The sequence below is a fragment of the Solanum dulcamara genome, chromosome 5, assembly GCF_947179165.1.
Source record: "Solanum dulcamara chromosome 5, daSolDulc1.2, whole genome shotgun sequence".
Taxonomy (NCBI): domain Eukaryota; kingdom Viridiplantae; phylum Streptophyta; class Magnoliopsida; order Solanales; family Solanaceae; genus Solanum; species Solanum dulcamara.
Genome location: NC_077241.1, coordinates 2,336,918 through 2,361,315, shown reverse-complemented (window position 1 = coordinate 2,361,315; position 24,398 = coordinate 2,336,918). Strand labels below are relative to the sequence as shown.

At 31.8% G+C, this 24,398-nt stretch overlaps 2 protein-coding genes across 4 annotated transcripts; both read right to left on the bottom strand.

Annotated features, from left to right (window-relative positions):
* Positions 1-12,288: 12,288 nt before the first annotated feature.
* On the bottom strand, positions 12,289-18,576 carry LOC129888743 (vesicle-associated protein 2-1-like). Of its 3 annotated transcripts, none has more exons than XM_055963734.1 (9): positions 18,083-18,576; positions 17,161-17,236; positions 16,811-16,886; positions 16,158-16,228; positions 15,960-16,041; positions 14,883-14,992; positions 14,627-14,746; positions 13,431-13,505; positions 12,289-12,654 (listed from the first exon to the last, which is right to left on the bottom strand). In XM_055963734.1, the coding sequence occupies exons 3-9, from the start codon at positions 16,869-16,871 to the stop codon at positions 12,526-12,528; spliced, it is 648 nt and encodes a 215-aa protein (XP_055819709.1). In that variant the 5' UTR covers positions 16,872-16,886; positions 17,161-17,236; positions 18,083-18,576; the 3' UTR covers positions 12,289-12,525. The 3 variants fall into 3 exon arrangements, with proteins under 3 accessions (XP_055819709.1, XP_055819708.1, XP_055819707.1); XM_055963733.1 differs by lacking the exon at positions 18,083-18,576 and adding an exon at positions 17,484-18,037; XM_055963732.1 differs by lacking the exon at positions 17,161-17,236.
* Positions 18,577-19,692: 1,116 nt separating this feature from the next.
* Positions 19,693-24,398, bottom strand: LOC129888741 (hydroxycinnamoyltransferase). Its single transcript, XM_055963731.1, has 3 exons — positions 23,913-24,398; positions 22,577-23,218; positions 19,693-19,846 (listed from the first exon to the last, which is right to left on the bottom strand). The coding sequence occupies exons 1-2, from the start codon at positions 24,378-24,380 to the stop codon at positions 22,583-22,585; spliced, it is 1,104 nt and encodes a 367-aa protein (XP_055819706.1). The 5' UTR covers positions 24,381-24,398; the 3' UTR covers positions 19,693-19,846; positions 22,577-22,582.

The following is a 24,398-nucleotide window of genomic DNA, read 5'->3' as shown; positions in this document are numbered from 1 at the left end:
AATTTGAAATCTGGTCTTCTTCATCAATTTCAATTTCTAAAAAAGGTAATAGAATTTATCCATCTCTATATTTTTGTTGAACTTCTTCTTCTTCAGTTTTCGATTAATTTTCTTCCTAAATTTTGTGTTCTTCATCTCTAATTTCTAATACATATGAATTTTGGTCCGTCTTTTAGTATTGGTCTTACCCAATTAAATTCTCAACAACAAAAAATTATTTCTCCTAGATCTGATTCAAGTGGTGATGGTTATTATGAAATTAGATTCAAACACCACAATGATCCTTTAGTTATGGAAATTGCGTGAAGAGTATTTAGCGAAGGACCATGAGACAATAAAAATCTCCAGTTGCACAATCCCAAAAAAAAATTGAAAAAAAAGTTGAAGGTGTTTACAACACGCCCTTCTCTGCCCACGGTATGCATTTTCTAATGTATCTTGTGATTTTTGATTTTAAATTCCATGAATAATCATTACATTGCAATGTATCATGTTTACAAATCTTTTTTGATACATAGTCTTAATCCATTGATACAAAATTTAGCATGTATCATATTCGTATTTGTATTGTTGATACATAACTCACTGTGTTATTAATATTCTGACTGATTGTATTATATCATGACACATAAATTTTTTTGTTTATAATGTTAATTGTTGATTTTTTTCATGATTCATTAATCATCAGTGAACATTTCAATGTTGATACATTACTTACCAATGTATGTCATAGTTAAGAAACAATAGATACATTTAAAGTTATATCTGTTAGATTATTTTTTGATATTTTATTCATTATACAACATGACTATATGTATCTAGTACATTTAAATAACTTTTCCTGATTTTATGTACATTTCAAATTCTATCTGTGAATGTTTCTTAATTTTTTATTCATGATACAAAAGAGTCAGTATGTATCGGATAAAATAATTCTGCACATTTTTTATTCATGATACATTTGAATTCTTATGTCTTGCCATCAAGATACAAGAGGATGCCCGAAAGACCAAGACAAGGAAGAAAGAAGAACTATATTGAGAAGCTAAGTACGAGCACAAACTGTTGTGGACGTTATGGACATGAAGGCCACAATAGAAGAACTTGTAACATCTTTCCCAAAGAGAAGTAATACTTTGATTTTTCTAGATACATTCAACTTGGATTTGAATAAATGTCATTTAATCGTTTTAAATAAAAATGTATTGTTTTTTGAATTATTGAGGAATTCTATATAGATTGGTCAATTATTTATGTATATGGTACTTTTTTTTAAACTGAAGTACTTGTTATTTGAAGTTTTAGAAAATGATACATATAATTTTGGGGAGAAAAAATCAATGTTGTATCATTTTATTGGTTATATTTTATATTATGTATAAGAGATTTAATTGGTAAAGAACACAACATTTTGATACATTACATATTATCTTTATTCACTATGTATCTTCACTGATCATGTAATGTATCAAAATGTTTGAACTATTGTAATGTATCTTCACTGATCATGTAATGATGACACATAAAGTGTTCACTTTTTCAATAATTATTTTTCTTTAGAAAAACTACTATTTCAGTGTTATATCCAAAGCATCTACATTTTACTACTATCAAATTCATAGTTACATGAATACTACTCAACATCAATCATTTCTTTTTGAGCATGAAAGATGGAGTCACCCTTAGGCTTTGGTGGATCGTCATTTTCACTAACACAACTCTCCTGTACCTTTCGACATCCATATTTCCATAAGAGAGGCGTATCTTGAATGGAGGTAATCGGCCTGTAGTCCAATAGATGAGATAGGAATTCCATCACTGAAATATTCAGCGAAAGCGGCCAAGAAAGCACCACAATCCCTGCAACACATAATTAAATAACATTTAAAAAATAAAGAATTAAATATATATAGTGGATTTATGTATCAAATACATGATCAACACCTTATGTATCATAAACATAGTAAAAAACAGTAAAGAATGGATCTTGAACATCAGAAAAATTTATGTATCAATCATTAAACTTTATGTATCCATTACATGATCAGTGAAGATACATAGTGAACACCTTATGTGTCATGAACATCATTAAAACATATAAAATTGTTTCCTGAACATAACAAAAATAAGAAAAACTTATGTATCATGACTAATACGTAATGTATCATGAACAACAGAAACACACAGTAAACACTTATGTACCATAAACATATTAACAACAAGCATTGCATGACTTTATGTATCATCGACATTAAAAATACAAATAAATATAACTGATACATTTATTCTATATCAAATATGGTTATTTATCATTAAGGAATTTCAGATTGATTCATTGTAATGTATTCGAGAATACGAGATTTAAGGAGAAAAATTACAATATACATTGAAATAACTGATACTTTTGAAAGAGTAGGACATGTTGTAACACCTTCAAAAAATTTCTCTGCTTCTTGGGTGGGTTGTTGAATTGGAGATATTGACTTTTCAACTGGAGATTTTGATTTCACACGTAATGTAGCCACAACTAAGAAATCGTTACAAAATTTGGATCTAATCTCCGTATAATCTTCCCCAGAAGAATCAGACCTTAGTGAAACAAGTATTCCCTGTGGTGCAATGTATCAGATACATTACAATCTATGAATTGTGTAGAAGATACATTATTAGTAATGAACAAAATAAATCTAACATGTAGAATTAAGTGTATCTTTAAAATGTATCAGATACATTACAATCTATGATTTGTGTAGAAGATACATTATTGGTAATGAACAAAATAAATCTAACATGTAGAATTAAGTATATCTTTAAACTGATACATGAAAATGTGTATCATTTTAATGTAGTTGATACAATATATGGTGTTATGTATCATATGCTAAAAAAAGTCATCTGTAAAAATATATCAGATACAAATAAAAAATTAAGAATTCAACAGCATGTAGTAATTAAGATAAACGGAATCAAATTTATAAACATTATGCATTCATAGAAGTTTCAAGCAGTACTTTTCCAAAATATTGACTACTAGATACAAAACTAATGAATGGATCAACTAGTAAAAACAAAACTACAGATCACTAGTGGTGACATAACTACTCTACATCAACCAAATCCTCACGAGCTGGGGGACGAAATCACTCTTAGGCTTTGTGGATCGTCGTTTCACTGACATATCTTTTCTTTGCCTTTTCAATATCATATTTTCATAAAAGTGATGTGTATCGAGCACGAAGGTAATCAGCTTGGAGTCCAGTAGATGAAATCTGAATTCTTACAGGCTGTCACTTCCTTGTTGAGTAATGCCTTAGACATATTCAACATGAAAAGAGTGTTATGGTCCAAGCAAGCTTATATAAGACTTATTTATCATGATATGAGATATATTAATTAAAGGTCTTGGGTTATAAGTTGTACCAAACCTTAATGAGTGAGTGGAGATTTTTTGATAACATATTTCATACCCTGCATGAACAACACAAGAATAAATAGTTAACAAATTATAGATACATAGAAACAAGAGAATAAAAATATTGAATACTAAAAATCATTTTAAGTGTAACTGATATATAATAATATACTGATACATATATATATAACTGACTAAAACTATAAATTATCAGTCATGGTATGAATGATATATTAGTATGCGAATGATAAATTTGAATACAATTGATATATTAGATATATCATGATACATTATATATATTTTGGTAAAAGGCAATATGACTGATACACTAAATATGTATTGATACAATAGTTTAAGACTGATACATTGAATAATACATTGGATTGTTTTTGATACATTTGATTAAGTCTTGATACTTTATATTTAAAACAAAGTTAATAAGATTCATGATAAAAAAAGGTACTGATACATTGGTTTGATGATGATACATTGGATTAAGACTCATAATAACAAAATAAATCTATTATTCGTGACACATCGTATTTAAAACAACAATAAAAAGATACATAACAAAAAATTAAACCCTTTGAAGCTTTGGGCGTGTAGTTACAAAAACAACTTTTTTCCCTCCTTTCTTAAAGCTTTTTCAGAAGGTTCATCAACTTCTGACCCAAAATTCGAAGATTGAACATTCTTTCTCTTCGCCATTTGCAGATTCGTTATCCCTGATAAATTTTTCCTCGGAATGAACCTATTTTCTTGAAACCCATGAACATCAACATCAGAAACAAATGATATTATAGCTAAGATTATTTTGAGAAATTAGTTGGATAAGTCCAATACTAAATGATGGATCATTTTCTCTAGTTATCAGTAAACTTAAGATGATTTTGAATCAAAATTTTGAACATTAAACAATTGAAATTGAAAATAACAATTGCAAAACAAGACTTGAACCCTTAGATAACTAAAAACTATGAAAATAGAGAAAGAATGCAATTGAGATTCAAAAGGAGATGATATCTTATAACCTCTAACTCGTGTGAGTGATTTTAGGCGAGAAATTAGGGATATGATCAGTAAATTCCTTAAATTTTTGGATCTTGAAAATGAAGAGAGAACGAGAGAAAAGGATTTAGAGGAGAGAGAATATTTTTTGAATTATGTATTCGGAAGATGAAGGGGAAAACTGAAAATAAGGGATTTTGGTAATTTTTTTAAAGGGTTGGGACTTTCAGTAAATATGATAATAAAAGATGTGTAGTTTGATAATTTTTAAGCTTAGTAAAAATTGGGTTGGGTTGGGTTGGGTCTTGACCGGTTATAAAACTAATTACCTAACTATTTTGACCCAACTCGTTTTAACCCTAACTAATTTGGGTTGGGTTGAATCTTGACCCAATTGTTATCTGAATTCATTATGATCCGTCTAAGCTTACCTCAACCCGCCCAATTGTCACCCCTATTTTTGGGGTCACTATTTGATTCCTCCAACTTTATCAAGCGTCATTTACTTTCTTATTAAGGTGTTAGCATTCAAAACGGCCCATAAGTTATCCGATGATTTGAATTTATTTATTATTCATGTCCCCATGTTTTATGATAAAAAAAAATCTAAAGTATCTCTTACTTGTACTATCGCCATTTTATTTGTTAAAACACACCTTCACTATTAATGCCTTGTTTGGATGATTGTTAAATGTTGTATTGTAACTTTGTTTGGATGGTTGTTACATATTATTTCAAAATGTATCGTATTGTATTGCTTTGTATTGTTTTAATAAATGCAGTGTTTGAATATATTGTATCGTTCTCTGTCGTTACATAATGTCACACATCCGTGATTTGAATGATAAACTTATAAGAAAAGTAAGGTACGGGGTAGAACTATTATGAAATGGTAGGGTAAAAAATGTAATATAATTATTAAATAATAAAGAAAGATAGAAATGAGAATAAAATATTAAAATCATGATGCGATCACAACAAATTGATCATCATAGAAAATACGTATTTTCGTCGTTACCTAATAATAGTTTTAAGTGATACGATACAATAAAAATTAATTAACAATCAAAACATACCATTTTCCTAAATTAATTGTAGAAAATTTTATTCATTGTAGATATTAATTCGCATTCACTGAATGCGATTTATTAACAAAATTTGTAGCTTTCAAAGATATCCAATCCAACATAAAGATTACGCTGTGTATCTCAATATATAATATTATATAACATTATATCTACGAATATCCATATTGTTTTGCTAGATTAGATATGAATTATCTTACATAATTTTTTTCTTCATCCAAACACACTTTTTATGTACAATATGTGTTAGTCGTATGTAATAAGTGTATGTCTACATCTATTTTATCTTAATAACATGAACTTCCTAACTTAAATGTTAAATTACTATGATACCTTCAATTAAAAACATCCCCTAACTTAAATGTTAAATTACTTTAATACTCCAAACTAAAAGCACTCATCTATACCTACATTAGTTATACACTGACTATACATTATAATACACTCAAAAAACTAAATATAGTTTAATTATACAAGGAGCATACACATTGAATATTCAATTTCGACCAATACAAAATCTCCTCTTAAAAGTCTCAAATCATAGGCTGATATTTTAACTAATTACTTTTTTAAAAAGACACGGATAAATTGAAAAGTATGCTTACTCATGAAGACTTTTGACTCAGTATTCCTAACTCTACTTTACTCTGGTCTCAAATATATATAAAAAAAAGGAAGCAAAAATGAAGAGATTTATGAACAAATTTTGTAGCTTTCAAAGATATATAGTCCAACATAAATATTACGATACGTATCTCAATATATACAATTATATAATATTAAATCAACGGAAATTCATATCATTTTGGTAGATTACATATAAATTCTCTTGACATAATTTTTTAATTTTTTCAATCCAAACATACTCTTTATGTATAATATGTGTATAGTCGTATACAATAAGTGTATATCGACATCTATTTTACCTTAAATACACAAACTTCCTAACTTAAATATTAAATTACTATGATATTTGTAATTAAAAATATTCCCTAACTTAATTGTTAAATTACTTTAATACTCCGAACTAAAAACGCTCATCTATATCTACATAAGCTATACATTGACAACAAAATATGATATACTGAAAAAGCTAAATATAGTCTAACTAAACATGAAGTATATACACTGACTATTTAATTTCGACCAATTCAATATCTTCTCTAAACAGTTCCAAATCATAAACTGAATTTTGCATCATTTACTTTTTTAAATAGACACCGATAAATCGACAAATATGCTTACTCGTAAAGACTTTTGACTGAATATTTCCAAATCTACTCTTACTCTTGACTTAAATTTTCAAAAAAATGAAGAAAACATGAAGATATGTATGATAAGGAATAAATCTCGTCCCATTAATTCGATTTATGAACAAAATTGTAGTTTTTAAAGATATACACTTCGACATAAATATTATGATATGTGTCTCAATATATACTATTATATAACATTAAATCTACGAAAATTCATATCATTTTGCTAGATTACATATAAATTCTCTTGACATAATTTTTTTCTTCATTCCAAACACTCTCTTTATGTATAATATGTGTATAGTCGTATATAATAACTGTATATCGACATTTATTTTACCTTAAAAGCATAAACTTTCTAACTTAAATATTGAATTACTATGATACCTTCAATTAAAACATCCCCTAACTTAAGTGTTAAATTACTTTAATACTTTGAACTAAAATCACTCATCTATATCTACATGAGTTATACACTGATTATATATTATGATACACTCAAAAAATTAAATATAGTTTAACTAAATATGAAGTATATACACTGACTATTTAATTTCGACTAATTCAAAATTTCCTCTAAACCGTCCCAAATCATAGGCTGATATTTTACATAATTTTTCTTTTTTAAAAAGACACGAATAAATTGACAAGTACTCTTATTCGTGGAGGCTTTTGACCCAATATTTTCAATTTTACTTTACTCTCGGTTCGAATATTAAAATAAAAAAAAATCAAAAATAAAGAGATGTATGATAAGGACCCAATATTATTTTGATATATTAAATATAAATTCTCTTGACATAATTTATTTTCTTCAATCCAAACACTCTTTATTTATAATATGTGTATAGTCATTTGTATTAAGTGTATATCTACATCTATTTTACCTTAAAAACATGAACTTTCTAACTTAAACGTTAAGTTACTATGATACCTTCAATTAAAACATCCTCTATTTAAGTGTTAAATTACTTTAATACTCCGAACTAAAAGCACTCATCTTTATCTATATGTGCTATACATAGATTATACATTATGATACACTCAAAAAGTTAAATATAGTTTAACTATATTATTTAGGAGTCACTCAAACGAAATTAGGCAATTTTCTATATTTTTTTCCATGTATTGAGTTAGTTCATGAATTTTTTGGTGATATAAATTTTGGTCAATGTTTTTGCAAAACCTTTATGGGATTCTCCGTAAGTACCTATAGGAAAAGTACTTGTAGCCTTGTCACGATCCACGACATATTTATAGCATTTAGGAACTGCTCAAGTGGAATTATGCAAAAAAAAAATCGTGTATGTTAGCCCATGAATCTTTTGGTGATATGACTTTCGGTCAATTTTTTTGTGAAACTTTAATGGGACCTTCCGAAAGTACCCGAAGGAGCCTCATCACGATCCACAATATATTAATAACATTTAGGGGCCACTCAAGTCAAATTAGGTGATTTTCTCCTCTTTTTTTCATATGTGTTAGCCCATGAATTTTTTGGTGATATGATTTTCGATCAATTTTTTTGCAAAATCTTTATGAGACCTTCCATAAGTACTGGGAGGAGCAATATGTACAACATCAACACGATTCACGACATATTTATAATATTTAGGAGCCACTCAAAAAGAATTGGGTGATTCTCTCATTTTTTTCGTGTGTGTTAGCCCATATATTTTTTGTTGGTATGACTTTCGATCAATTTTTTTTGCAAAACCTCTATTTAGATATCCGTTTGTTATCCCAACACCGGAATCACTTCACTCCAGCACCTCTTCATTCTTCTTACATCTTTCCAACTTTTTAAATCGACTAAGCGTCAAGCCTACTTGTGAAGAGAAATGTCATCGGGCTATTGTAGAGTGAAGGAATGTGGAAAGGTGTGGACCCTCAAATGAATTTTTTGGTGATATGACTTTTGGTCTATTTTTTTGTGAAACATTTATGGGACTTTCCGTAAGTACCCGGAGGAGCCTCAACACGATCCACGATATATTAATAGCATTTAGGGGCCACTCAAATTGAATTAGGTGATTTTCTATTTTTTTCGTATGTGTTAGCCCATAAAATTTTGGTGATATGTTTTTTGATCAATTTGTTTTGCAAAACCTTTATGAGACCTTCCATAAGTACTGGGAGGAGCAGTACGTATAACCTCGACACGATCCACGATATATTTATAGCATTTAGGGGCCACTTAACCAGAATTAGGCGATTCTATCATTTTTTTCGTGTGTGTTAGCCTATATATATATTTTTTATATAAATTTTGGTCAATTTTTTTGCAAAACTTCTATTTAGATTCCCATTCATTATCCCAATTCTAGAATCACTTCACTCCAGCACCTCATCAGTCTTCTTACATCTTTCCAGCTTTTCAAATCGACTGAGCACCAAGCCTCTACTTGTAAAGAGAAATGTCATCGGGCTATGCAGAGTGAAGGAAGGTAGAAATGTGTGGACCCTCCGTAAGTATCCGAGGAAGCAGTGTGTGTAGCCTTAGTACGATCCATGATATATTTATAGCATTTAGGGGCTACTCAAGCGGAATTAAGTAATTTTCTTATTTTTTCGTGTGTGTTAGCCCATGAAATTTTATGTTGACTTTCGATCAATATTTTTACGAAATCTTTATGGGACCTCCGTAAGTATTCATGGAAGAAGTATGTGTAGCCTCGGCACGATCCACAACATATTTATAGTATTTAGGGGTCACTCAAGCCGAATTAGATAATTTTTTCATTTTTTGTGTGTGTTAGCCCATGCATTATTTTTGTGATATGACTTTTGGACAATTTTTTTTGCGAAACCTTTATTGGACACTCCGTATAGCCCATGGGCTGCACAAACGGAATTAAATGATTTTTTTATTTTTCGTGTGTTAGCCAATGAATATTTGGTGGATTGATTTTCGGTCAACTTTTTTTCTGAAACCATTATGGGAACCTTTGTAGGTACCAAGGGGATCGTACGTGTAGGCTCGGCACGATCCACAACTCATTCATAGCATTCATAGACGGCACATTCAAAATTAGGCGATTTTCTCATTTTTCGTGTGTGTTAGCTTATGAATATTTTGGTGAATTGCTTTAGATCAATTTTGTTCTAAAACCATTATGGGACCCTCCGTAGGTACCCAGGGGTTAGTACGTGCAACCTTGACCTGATTTACGATGCATTCATAACATTTAGGGGATGCATAAGCGGAATTAAGTAATTTTTTTATTTTTTTTGTGTGTTAGCCCATGAATATTTTAGTGTATTGACTTTCGATCTATTTTTTTGTGAAATCATTATGGTACTCTTCGTAGGTATCCGGGGGTTCAATATGTGTAGTTTCTGCACGATCTACGGTGCATCCATTTCATTTAGGGTCCGCATAAGCGAAATTAGGCGATTTTCTCATTTATTTTCGTATGTGTTAGCCCTGAATTTTTTGGTGATATAACTTTCAGTCAATATTTTTGTGAAACCTTTATGGGACCCTCTGTAAGTATCCGGGAGAGCAGTACATGTTGGCTTGACACGATCCACCAAATATTTATAGCATTTAATGATCATTCAAGCGGAATTAAGTGATTTTGTCATTTCTTTGTGTGTGTTAACCAATTAATTTTTTAGTAATATGACTTTCAATAAAAAAAAATGTGAAACCTTTATGGAACCCTCCGTAAGTATCTGAGAAGAAGTACATGTGGCATCAACACGATTTACGATATATTTATAGCATTTAGTGGTTACTCAAGCCAAATTAAGTGATTTTCTCATTTTTTCGTGTTTGTTAGCCAATAAATTTTTTGGTGATATGACTTTCGATCAATAATTTTACGAAACCTTTATGGGACCTTGTCTAAGTACCCGGGAGAGCAGTACTAGCCTTGGCATGATCCACGGTATATTTATATCATTTATGGCCGCTGAAGCGGAATTAGGCGATTTTCTCATTTAGTTTTCGTGCGTGTTATATCATGAATTTTTTGGTGATATGACTTTTGGTCAATTTTTTTGCGAAACCTTTATGGAAACCTCCGTAAGTCACAGGGGGTGTAGTACGTGTACCTCGGCACAATTCACGATATATTTATAATATTTATGGGGCATTTAAGAAAAATTAAGCGATTTTTTTCGTGTATATTAGCTCATGATTTTTTTTTGGTGATATGGATTTCATTCAATTATTTTGCCAAAACTTTATGGGACCCTCCGTAATTATCCAGGGGAGTATTGTGTGTAGCTCAGCACAATCCGCGTCATATTTATAGCATTTAGGGGTCACTCAAGCGAACTTAGGCTATTTTGTCATTTTTTTCGTGTGAGTTAGCTCATGAATTTTTTGGTGATATGACTTTCGGTCAATATTTTTGTGAAACTTTTATGGGATCCTCCGTAAGTACCCGGAGAGCAATATATTTAGTCCTCGAAACTATCCATGGTATATTTATAGCATTTAGGGGCCACTCAAGCGAAACTAGATGATTTTCTCTTCTTTTTTTTTGTGTTAGCCTATGAAATTTTTGTTGATATGAATGTCCGTCAATTTTTTTGTGAAATCTTTATGGAACCCTCCGCAAATACCTAAGGGAGCAGTACTTGTAGTCTCGACATGATCCACGACATAGCGATAGCATTTTGGGGCCACTTAAGCGGAATTAGGCGATTTTCTCATTTTTTTTCGTGTGTTAGCCCATGAATTTTTGGGTGATATGGTTTTCGGTCAATTTATTTGCGCAACCTTTATGGGACCCTCCGTAAGAATTTTAGGTAATAGTACGTGTAGGCTCGTCATGATCCACAACATATATATAGCGTATAGGGTCCACTCAAATGGAATTAAGCGATTTTCTCATTATTTCGTGTATGTTATCCCATGATATTTTTAGTAATATAGATTTCGGTCAATTTTTTTGCGAAACCTTTATGGGACCTCCGTAAGTATCCAAGGGAGCAACACAGGTAGCCTCGATACGATTAACGGCATATTTATAGTATTTAGGAGTCACTCAAATGAAATTAGATAATTCTCTTTTTTTCCTGTGTATTAGCACATTAATTTGTTGATCAATATTTAGAGTTCTCACCTAATTAAACTATTTTACACTAGTATTATGTAGCACAATTTATTTATTTATCTAAGCTCAAGAATGCGAATATTATAATTAAGTTTCAATCGCATCTAAGTATGAAATATGAGGTTTAAAGTTTTAAATCCCAACAAAGACGGGATGATGTGTGATTTCTTTTCAATTGCCTAAAGCCTTTGATAGAACAATTTTTAGTATCTGTGCTAATAAAAGGTAAGAGATATCCAGTAGACCCTCCTGTCTAAGCCTAGGTAGGCGTATTTACGTGATATTCTTGTAGTAGAGGTAAGATGTATCCCATAAAGAAGTCGAATTGCGTGGAAGCTGACTCAAATATCACCCGTTTGTAACAAAAATTTGCAGTTACATTAGTCTGAACTCTTGTAATAGAGCTTCTCTATCTCCAGCAAAGAGATGGTATATATACAAAACATAAAATGGGAAAGGATTATAAGAAAATTATAAGTTAATCAATTTACACAAAATTAATAGAGCTAAGCAAGCTCTTCTCTCAGGCTTCATCAAAAATAGAAAATTCTACAGTCAAATCCGAGAATGAAGAAACTTGAGCTATTCTACTGAAGGTAAAAAAGGGTAGCCCGGTGCACAAAGTATCCCACATTAGTTGGGGCGGGGGGACGCACCCCAAGGGGAATGATGTAGACAACTTACCCTAATGGAAGCTATTCTACTGAAGGTGAAGACAACAATTTCAGCAGAAAGCCAACCATTAGGCCAATGACTCCCACAACAATTGCAAACCTTAGAGAGAAGCCTGGATCATTCCGATTTCTTCGTCTCTTCATCATTTCCTGCAAGTTAGAGAAGAAGAAAATATGAGAAAGGTGTTCCATAGATTCATGTGTAGAAGTTGATACAACAACAACAACTACGCTTCAACACAGGCGAGTTTGGATAGACTTTCACTATTTCATCATTTTCTTCTCAAAGAGCTTATGTTCCAATTACGTCTACCCAAACCAGACTCTCCTGGACTAGCTTCTTTACCCTCATCCGTCCAAAATACAGGAAGACTTTCCTATTTTGCACCACATCCGTGCAATGTGTTGAAGATGATATGAGTTCAAAATTGAAGCACATACAAGTCATCATCATTCTCGCTTCCCGAGAGACAAGAAATATCAAAATGTTAGATACTTGTTTACTATTGTATACGTATACAAATTATAGTGGCCAAGTTTCCTATCCCCTTTTTTTTACATACTTACTGCCTGCTCCTAATAAAGAAAGAAGTATCTAAGAAAGTTCCTATTCACCAGACTTATCATGCTTTCCCTGCTAAAAGAGCAACTTCGAGATTTTTTCCTCCCAGAAACTACCATATTTGAAATCCTATAAACTGCAAAATAAGGTGGCTTACATGGACTATTACTGAGACAAACGTACGCTTCGAATGTATTATTAACCAGTTACCATGTATTAATGAGGATTACTCTTAACTAGTTAATCTCTGCAAATTGAGCCAGCTTATGTTTTATTATTTACTGATTTAGACTAGCATACACCTATATAAGAATTAAGTTGCAACTATACACATTACAGGGAAAACATAAATAAGTAAACTGACCAGATCCTGTATCAGCTGTTGTGTTTGTCGGACAGCTGCATCCCTTTCATCTTTTATACGCTGCAACGCTTGATTCTATACCATCAAAGGGAAAGTTTTAGCATTAATTGGCACTTAGCTACTAGTCTATCCTCTATCTTCATGTACATAGTTGGAGTAGATCATTGCAGAACAGAAAATAGTATACAAGCAGAATTTTTCCCAAGTCAGACACACACGGCACTTAAAATTTATCCTCTTGTAGCATACTAGAATATGCAATTTTGATTAGAAAAGTTTAAAAGATGCAGACACGTGCGTGCAAACTAGAAATGCACATAAAAGTTTCCATACCATCACAATCTAGATATTTTCTCAATTCCAACAGAATATTCGTTGACCGACTATAAGTGGAGGGAATTGAACACTGTCATTACAGATAACTAGACCTTAAAGTTACCAGTTTCTAGGCTATGGTATTGCATATTTGCCTTAAAAGTGGGAAGCAAAACCATCTGTTTTCAGAATCTTATCGTTAAATCAGGATATCAGGTAATTACTGCTTTAGAAAAGTCACTTCAATGTACTTTTTATGTTTTTGTATTGCATAAGTGGGAAATAAAGTAATCAATTCTTTTGAAAAGTTACTCAAGATGGTACATGCTCTACGCGTTTGCCCAGACTTCAGAGAGGATAAACTCTTTGTTGCAAATGAGGCAGAGGGAGAGTAACTAAGCTGAGTAAATGGACTTTCTAGTGACTGAACTTCTTGGATAAATATTCCAAAAAAAAAAAGGTCCTGCTTCAAACATGGGCCCTTTAGGTCTCCCTTTGCTACCCGATATGTCTTATATGGACATCTCCATATGGGTATCATAGGAAGTGTTCTACATTGTAAATCACTTCCCAACACTGACATCCAACCAAAAGCACAAATCATATCACAAAAGCGAGTAGTCTCTGGCTTTTCAATGTAGGATGAGAAAAGTAGAAAGGCAAATGTGAGAAATTTATCAGTGTACTAAATAAGCCAAGTTTTCGAAAACGAAGAGAATATTAGCTGCATGCTTATATAAATCTCACCCACTAGCCATCATCTCCCAAGAAATTCAGCATTATGACATCTGGGAAGAAAAATCTATCTCTCGTGAAAAACGTGAGGTTCAAATAAGCACTTGAAGTGGTAGACTAAACTGCTAGCTAAAGTTAGAACTTACAGAGGTGAAATCAGTGCTTTGTCGAAATACATCTTCATAAGGTCCAGGAGATGAATGAGAAGACATGTAAACAACCCTAAGCTTGCACTCTTCTACAGTTCTTCCACCATCCTTATTAAACTGGATACATCAAGATAAATTAATAGAAGTATAGAACATTTATAAAAATAAAAAAAATACTAATATCATAAAATAGGAAGAAGATTGTTCTCTCTATAAGCACATTACACAGATTCTCTCCACATAAAATTCTTACGGTATCTGGAGGAAGTTCATCAATATCACTAGTCACAATTGTGCTCTGTAGGAGGAATTTGTCCTTGCATTGCATATCCGGTGGGTACTCCTTTTGAGCTTGAAGGGTGACTACAGACACATTAAAAATTTAACATGTAATTATAAAATGCCAACACGCCCTACTGAAAAGATAATGATCTCCGGATTACAATAATAGATGATTACGGAAGTAATTTTGTTGTAACCAACAACACGATAAAACTGTAACTATCATGATAATTTTTTTTGACTCCGTATTTTCTTTTAGAAACAGGTGGTCTTCCCTATTTGGTGTTAGAGTGGGTTAGAGTCTCACATTGGTTAGGGAATGGACTTGTGGTCTGCTTATATGAACTTGCGCAATCCTCCCCTCATGAGCTAGCTTTTGGAGTGTGAGTTAGGCCCAAAGCCTAAATTGACAGTTTTTTAACTATCACTTGTTTGGTAATAAAATTGTTACTTTACCAACAAAAAGAAAACACGATAAAAGGACATAGATTGTGAAAGAAGGTACGTCTAGTTGACATCCCTTATGGACCAACTTCACTGATCTGGTCAAAGTGAAAAGAGATATCATATAATGTTTCCCAATTTACAGATGACTTTAAATTGCACAAATGTATGTGAATAATCCTTGATTCCTTCCCTTTTTATTGGTTAATTAGTATAGCGATCCCCATAGTGGTAACATTTCTGAGAAAATCAATACATTATAAAAGAAAATTTGTGCAGTGTGACACTTTAAGCCATTGAAGAATCTCTTCGTCACAATCCTGAAGGTTTATAGTCTACCTAAGTGAGAGACAATTAAAAACTTATGTAAATCAGTCTAAGCCACCACTCAATATTTGTGCATAGCTCCAGACTCTAGCTATATATAATCTAATGCAGTAATCCCAGTTTGCTTTCAGGCTTGTGGTATGCTTTGATTCGGTTTCTGTAAAATTTTAGGATCCAACAGTATCTTGCGCACATATTCTTCCACAACAAATAACACCATTTGTAATGTAGAAAAATTTATGTGAATTGCAAAGACATTCAAGCTCAAGAGCGGCACCTCGAATGAAACCTGAATCCCAAGGCTGTATAATACCAGTGTTTGGTCGGACAAAGTACTTCTTTGGAGAAGTAGTTTTCACCTATCAAATAAAAACAAGCAGTATAGGTAGAGTGAACACATGGAAGTGAGTTATGATAGTCCTTAAAGAAGAAATGAAGGATTAGAGGAATTTCTTCCAATCGAGATGAAGCAGACCTTAAAAGCAACACATTGATCTGAGCTGTTTGTGACTTTAAGATCACAGTAGCTTTGTTTGTCCAACTCAACTGAGACAAGAAATACCAGAACCACAACCAAACATGAGCGTCGAGTAAAAATATTCAGAAAGTATTTGATTCTCCTAATAGTAACATTGCCACATAGCATGAAACAGGATAAATAATATGACTTTGAACAGTTCCTTCACCATATCCACTTCTCAAACATATTCTTAATGTTGTACAATGAGATTATTTCAAAATGTCTATTAGCTCTTAAGCACTGTGAGTATCAGAGTTATCCAACTTCTCAAGCAATAGGCAGTCACTTTCGATCAAATGAATGGAATTACACGTTTCCACATCACAGGAAATCCTATAAATGAGAATAACAAAAATAGCACAGAGGTGAACTACTAGGTACCATTTTTCCACCGGGAAATTATTGAAATCATACAAAAATCTTGCAAAACGTAGTTGCTTAAGGTTTTGCAAAAACTTTTCTTTTTGTCATAAGCAAAATAGTTTGAGAGTGTTTTCCCACTCAATAAGATTCTTAAACAGAAATTCTTGTACATTCAAATCGTCTTAGCAACAAACAAAAATGAAGAGAGCAAGAGAGAGAGAGAGAGAGAGAGAGAGAGAGGTTACATTGGAATTTGAGCTCTGGAGGACTAACAGATATCAACTGGTTGGTAGCACCAGCACTCATGGTGAAAGTCGAAACCTGATCAATCACTCAAATCAAATCAATTACTACAAAAAAAACCATAATCAGATCACAAACACTAGCGCCTATGTTAATCACAACAATGCATCTCAAGACAAACAAACAGATATCAATCACGATAACAAAACACACACACGAAAAAAAGAAGAAGATAAAAATGGACCTTGATTAAACAAAAACTGATGATCAAGGAAGGATGCAAGGGGTTAAAAAACTCAAATCAAACTCACATAATTTTTTCTAGAGAAATTTAGAGGTGAAAATGCATTACCTCAAAGCTCACTTAGCTATTCCAATTTCCGAGCCGAGAAAAAAAAGAAGAGAAATTTCCGTTGTGAAACCAAAACCTGATCAATCACTCAATCAAATCAAATCAACACGATAATCACTCAAACCAATCACAAAACTCTAGCGCCTATGTTAATCACAACAATGCATCTAAAACAAACAAAACACATAATCCATTACAACAAAAAAGGGACCTTAATCAAACAAAAACTCAGTATCAGGGAATAGTGTAAGGAAGAAAAAAAAAACTCAAAATCAAACTCATTGAATGTTTTTAAGTGAAATTCAGAGATCAAATTGCATTACCTCAATACTCACTTAGCTTCACCCAAAAAAAGTGAAATTTTCCGTTCTGACACCAAAATCTGATCAATCACTCAAATCAATAACCAAATCACAAACCTTAGTATCTATGTTAATCACAACAATGCATCTCAAAACAAACAAAACATATATCAATCGCAACGAACAAAAAAATCAGACATTAATTAAACGAAAACCGATGTTCACAGAACGGCGTAAGGAAAATACAAAACCATAAAAAATCAAACTCACAGAACTTTTTAGTGAAACTTCGGCAGTAAGAAATACATTACCTCAAATTCAATATTTCGAGCAAAAACTGAGGAAAAAATTGAAAAACTCTCCACAGTGAAACAGAAACCTTATCAATCAATCACTCAATCAAATCAATTACTACGGAAATCTATAACCAAATCACAACAATGTATCTCAGAACGAACAAAACAGATATCGATCGCAAAAAAAAAAATTAGAAAAATGCCGGACCTTAATTGAACGAAAACTGAGGTTAGAGAAATGGCGAACGGAAGGAAAAAAAAAATCAAAAATCAAAATTTACAGTGAAATGTGAATGAAATTCGGAGGGGAGAAAATTGCATTACCTCAAAATTTTCCGAGCAGAGAGAGCGGAAAATGAAATTTTCGGTTGTGGAGATAATTTATAGAGGTGACACGTGGAGGAGAGAGAAAGAAGCCCGAGTCAAAAGGAGCAATTAGGTGGGAGTGGGCATTTCAGGATGTGGGGCATAGCTCATCTGTCAAACACAACTGGCTTAACACCATCAAATGATTATTTCCATCTGTTGATCGTTATCAATCATCACTATCAACCATTATCGCAAGACACAAGAATTATTATTGATCAATTGCTATAATTGATTGTTATTATTATTAGCCATCATTTATAATTACTATCGACCATTATCGTTATCACTAAAAGTTATCATTTACAATTATTCTCATTAATCATTATCAATAACCATCGCTATATATTGCCAATCAGTATCATCGCCACCATTAGCTATTACTTTCATTCACCATAACTATCAGCCAATAATCATTGTTATCACTACTAGTCACCATTTATAATTATCATCATCAATCAGTATCAACAATTACTGATCTCTCTCTCTCTCTCTCTCTCTCTATATATATATATATATATATATATATATATATATATATAGATATAGATATATATATGTAATAGGCGTAAAATTAACGTTTACCCTTTCCAATAGTTGCTCCGATTCATATTTGATCAGTTTACGAGGTTGGTTTTGGAAATTTTTTGAACAGTTGTAATTTTTGGAAGTTTTGAGTTTTAAGAGGGGTTAAGTTGTGAAAAAGTAGTTTTCGGTGTCTTTAAAATTTAAAGTCTCGAAATGAAATTCTGTCGATTCTATCAGCTCCGGAGTGTGGAATTTGGTCTAGGAAAGTTGTCGATTTCAGATTTGCTATTGTATCATGAAATTGAAGTCCTAAGTTGGAAATTATTGGAATTTTGGCCTTTGAGTTGACTTTGTTCAATATCCATAGTTCGAACGCTCGGAATGAATTTTCAACGATTTCAATGTATCAAACAAATGATTTTAGGCCTAGCTAAGGTCCTGGATGATTTTTCAGAGGTCCCGAGCTTGTTTTGATATTTTTGAGCGTTAAGTTAGTCTTATTGCGACTAAATAAATTTTGGGTCAAGGAGACCTTGAATCCGAATTTCGATGATTCCATTGAGTTCGGAACGTTGAACTTAGTGGGTTGGCATATATGATTTGTGTGTATGGGGTTCCAAACGAATCTTGAGGATCCAAATTTGGTGCCTAAGCGTCTAAGCACAGTTCACTCGCGTTGTCTCCACTCTTTAAGGTTATATGTTGTATCATACACTTCTTGCAGGACCACACAACAATGGCTCATAATTGGAAAACATAACAATAATGTCTCATAACTGCAAAAGAATGGCGTGGCTAATCTCAAGTCTCTTCTCTCGATCGAATGGGCCTATGTCACTAGAACAGGTGAGGAAGACATCTAATCACCGTACTGGCAATTCAAGATGAACTCAAGTCCTTTCTTCTTCCAGCTTTTCGATCTTCCTATTCATTCCTTGTGTGCCTTTCTTCTCCTGATTCTTCCTAGAGACGACGCTACACCGAGATGGAGAGAATTTTTTACTTACAAGGGTAATAAAGATAGGAGGCAAAAGTCGCTTCCTCGTGAACTCCGTTACCTAGGCGCCCCTCTCCAAGTAGTCAGTCTGTTCTCTCGTGTTATGTAGATGCCTGGGTTTTATGGTGCATGCTGATATCTTCTCTGTGATTGTGAGGCTTGTGATTCCCTTATATCACGGGTCATTATGAAGGGGCCTGTAAAGTTTTTACAAAAAAAAATAACGAAAATCATATCACTAAAAAATTGGTGGGCTAACACACAAAAAAATAGAAAAATTGCCTAATTTATACTGAGTGGTCCCTAAATGCTAAATAAATGGTGTGGATCATGCTGAAACTATACGTATTGTTCCCTCAGGTCTTTATGGAGCGTCTTGTAATTTGTAAAATAAGACTGAAAATAATATCACTAAAAAATTATAGGCTGACACACACAAAAAACTGAGAAGATCACTTAATTCCTTTTGAAAGACACCTAAATGCTAAATAAATGGTATGGATCATATCGAGGATGTACGTACAGTTCCCCCAGATCATTTCAGATGGTCCTATAAATTTTTTGCAAAAAAAAAAGTATCCAAAAAACCATATCACCAAAAAATTAATGGGCTAATATACTAGAAAAACTGAAAAAATTGTCTATTTTTTATTGAGTGGCCCCTGAATGCTAAATAAATGGCATGAATCATGTCGAGTCTATACGTACTGTTCTTCCAGGTCATTACGGAGGGTCCTATAAATATTTGCAATAAATGGCCGAAAACCATACCATAAAAAAATTCATGGGCTAACATACACGAAAGATTGAGAAAACTGCTTAATTTCTGTTGAGTGGTGCCTAAAGGTTAAATAAATGGTGTGGGTCATGCCGAAGCTATATTTACTGTTCCCCTAGGTCATTACAGAGGATTCTGTAAAGTTTTGCAAAAAAGTGATCGAAAATCATAACACCAAAAAAATCATGGGATAACACACATAAAAATACTGAGAAAATGACATAATTCTTATTGAGTGGTCCCTAAATACTAAATAGCGTGAATCATACTGAGGCTATACAAACTATTCTCCAGGTGATTACGGAGCGTTCCGTAAAGTTTTTGCAAAAAAAAGTGATTGGAAACAATATCAATCAAAAATTCATGGGCTAACTCACACGAAAAATTGAAAAAATCGTTTAATTCTTGTTGAGTCGCCCCTAAATGCTAAATAAATTTTGTGGATCATGCTGAGGGTATACATACTGTCCTTATAGGTCATGGGTCCTGTAAAATTTTTGAAGGCGAAAACCATATCACCAAAAAATGTATGGGCTAACACACACGAAAAATTGAAAAAATCGTCTAATTCCTTCTGAGTGGCCTCTAAATGCTAAATAAATGGTGTGAATCTTGCTGAGGTTATACGTACTGTTCTCCAAGTCATTACAGAGTGGCCTATAGATTTTTTACAAAAAAAATGGCCCAAAACTATATCACAAAAAAATAATCATGGGCTAACATAAGAAAAATTGAGAAAATTGTTTATTTTGTTTAGTGGCTCCTAAATGCTACATAAATGACGTAGATCATGCCGAGACTATACGTACTCTTCCCCTAGTTCATTATGGAGGGCCCTGTAAAGTTTTTGTAGAAAAAGTGGTCGAAAACTGTATCACCAAAAAAATCACGGGGTAACACACACGAAAAACTGAGAAAATTGTCATATTCCCGTTGAGTGGCCTCTAAATGCTAAATAAATTGCGTGAATTATGTCGATGATATATGCACTATCCCACGTCATTACGGAGGGTCCTGTAAAAGTTTTGTCAAAAAAGTGATCGAAAACCATATCGCCAAAAAAATCATGGGCTAGCACACACGAAAAACTGAGAAAATTGTCTAATTCTTGTTGAGTGACCCTAAATGCTAAATAAATGGTGTGGATCATGTCGAGGCTATACGTACTATTTTCCCAGGTCATTACGGAGGGCCTACAAAAATTTTATAAAAAAAGTGATCAAAAAATATATGGACTAACATACACATGAAAAAAGGGAAATTTACATAAATGTACAACATTAAGAAAATATTTACTATTTATAGCAATAATATTTTTTTTCACTGAACACTTATAATACAATTATAATACAATTTTAATACATATTAGCGAGAATAATTTATAAAACTCATATAATACAACTTTTATTCATGGATACTTAATTTATCACATACTTGAATACACTTATAATACATTGTGTCAATTTCTTACCAAACAAGTATAATATATTTTAAAACACTTATAATACATTTATATTGCATGCATAATTCACTTTTAATACATAGTAGATATATCATAATATTGTTATATATTGCTATAAATGGTAATAAATAAAAAGTATCGCTAAAATCAGTAATTATTTATTAAAAAGTGATTTTTCTAATAATTTTCCCCATGAAAAAATTGAGAAAATTGCATAATTTTTGTTAAATGGCCCGGCCCCTAAATGCTAAATTTCTTAATATTATAAATTAAGATATATCTTAATATACTGGTATGTATTCATATTCAAATGTCTTAATCTTAACAAATCAGACATAGTGATGTAAAATAAAAAAGTTAGTGTTAATATCATAAATTTTAAGAAAAGTTACTATTATTATGAAGCAAAATCATAGAAGAAGTCTCTAAAATTAATTCGTCCAAAGGTTATTTGATTGAGACATGTTCAGTCAAATGCATCCTAAGTTTATAATCTTAAAAAGAAGTTTTAACATTTATGCATTAACATTCTGATTCACAAAAGCTTATAAATACAAAAATAAACAAAAGCTAGTTTCCATTTCTAAGAATACATACATACATACACATATATATATATACATATATGTATATATATATATATGTATACATATATGTATATATATATAATGAATAAAACAAACTCACCATTTCCTAATTAGAGATTGTAGTTATAATGTTTAGTTCAGAGGTGTCTTCATCAGGAGTTGGACTAATCATCACAAGATCTTGATTATTTTCTCCATTAATAATCCAACATGAAATATGAATAGCCTCATTTCCTTCAATAAATCTAACTTTATCAGCTCCTAAATCATCCCAATTTGCTGAAATTATAGATAATAATCCACTTTCCTCCTCCTTAATTATCTCCTCTCTGGAACAATTTTCCACCTTAAAATTTTCAAAATTCTCTTTCACTAAAAAGGTAAAATTTGAAGAAATATTTTTTGCATTTATTTCCTCTGATTTTCCAATACATTTTGATGCAAGATTCTTGAGGAATTCATTGTTGTTCATTTTCAAAGGGGTTTTGGGATTCTTGAAAATTAGAGTATTGGTGATTTGATTTTTTGATTTTGGGCTAGTAGTAGATAGAGTTGGTGAAGAGCCATTTTTTGTGAAATTTGGTGTGTAAAATGCTGGTATTTTTGGTGAGTCAATTTGTGAGACAAGGTTGTTGTGAATTTTGGACCAAGATTTCAAGAAACTTGTCATGGCAAAAGGGTCTGCTAGAAATAGGCTACAACTTATCCCAATTGAGTATCCTCCACACTTGAAATTTGTCACCTGAAAAATTAGTCACCAAAAATTAAATGATCGAGTCAAAATTTTCACTAACAAAATTTTATACTTGTGTATATTATAATGTTGAATACTATTGACTTTTTTGCGTTTTTATTGCTTCTTATCACATATTTGATGTGCCATACTGGCCTAACTCTAACATGTATGTGGTGCCTATTGGCCTAAATAGAGAATGAGGCCCTAATCAATTAGTCTGTTTTTTGAAAGTATATACTTTTTATAATTATTTAATATAATTTTTTTACAAGATGTTTAAAATCAAAAAAATAAAGAATATTTTGATATATTTTTAGGTTAAAATCATAAAATTCAAGTCTTTTTTTACTTTCTTAATTTTTGTATCAAGTTAAAACCAGACAAATAAATTAAAATATGGGGAGTATTTTCAAGAAATTTTTACTCCCTCTGTCCAAATTATGTGGCGTTGTTTGGATTCCGAAAGTGAAATATTTAATTTTGACCTTGGATTCGGATATGAAATCTTTAAATTTCTTAAATAGAAATTACATATTTGAAAAAAAGCGTAAAAATATATACACAATAAGTCATAATAATTAATAATTTAATATATTTAAAATTATATGAAAAATTTTTAAAAAAAATATTTGAATCTTGAAATGCGAAAGTATCACATAAATTAAGATGGATAGAATATTAAATTTATTCTTGTATTTACCTGGACTAAGAAAAGGGGAGAAAATTGAGGACTTGTTTCATGAATATCCTCCCAATAAACAAGTTCATTTTCTACATTTTCCTTCTTCTTGAGATCAATAAAATCATCCATATTCATTGGGAAATTAGCCTCAAGCATTCTAACACCAGAATCATTTGAAACTAATTCTAAATCATCCTCTAATTTTCTTAATCTTCCAGCAAATATTGGACTTTCAACTATTGCGCTTCCCAATGACTCCTTAAACCAACCAGCGATTATCCATCCTGAATCCGTCTCTGACGCTTTGTTATAGTACAAAACCATGTGAAATCGCCTTTGTAGATTACCTAAGTCAAAATTGTCAGGTAACACGATTCGCCTCGAAAATCGAGGATCAGTTATCTTCATTGGTATCACAGTTTGGATTGCTTCAACTTGCAACTTGGGTGAAAAAATTGGAGCTCCATTTCCATTGCAAGTTGACATTTTCAAAATATTTGAAGA

Bases quoted from the DNA above. Each gene is read 5' to 3' on its own strand.
- LOC129888743 (XM_055963734.1), bottom strand. From the start codon at position 16,871: ATGAGTGCTGGTGCTACCAACCAGTTGATATCTGTTAGTCCTCCAGAG. The intron at 16,229-16,810 runs GTAACCTCTCTC...TTCTTGTCTCAG, and splicing joins TCCAGAGCTCAAATTCCAAT to TTGAGTTGGACAAACAAAGC. The intron at 14,747-14,882 runs GTAAGAATTTTA...TGATGTATCCAG, and splicing joins ATGAACTTCCTCCAGATACC to TTTAATAAGGATGGTGGAAG.
- LOC129888741 (XM_055963731.1), bottom strand. From the start codon at position 24,380: ATGTCAACTTGCAATGGAAATGGAGCTCCAATTTTTTCACCCAAGTTG. The intron at 23,219-23,912 runs GTAAATACAAGA...CTAATTTTTCAG, and splicing joins CTCCCCTTTTCTTAGTCCAG to GTGACAAATTTCAAGTGTGG.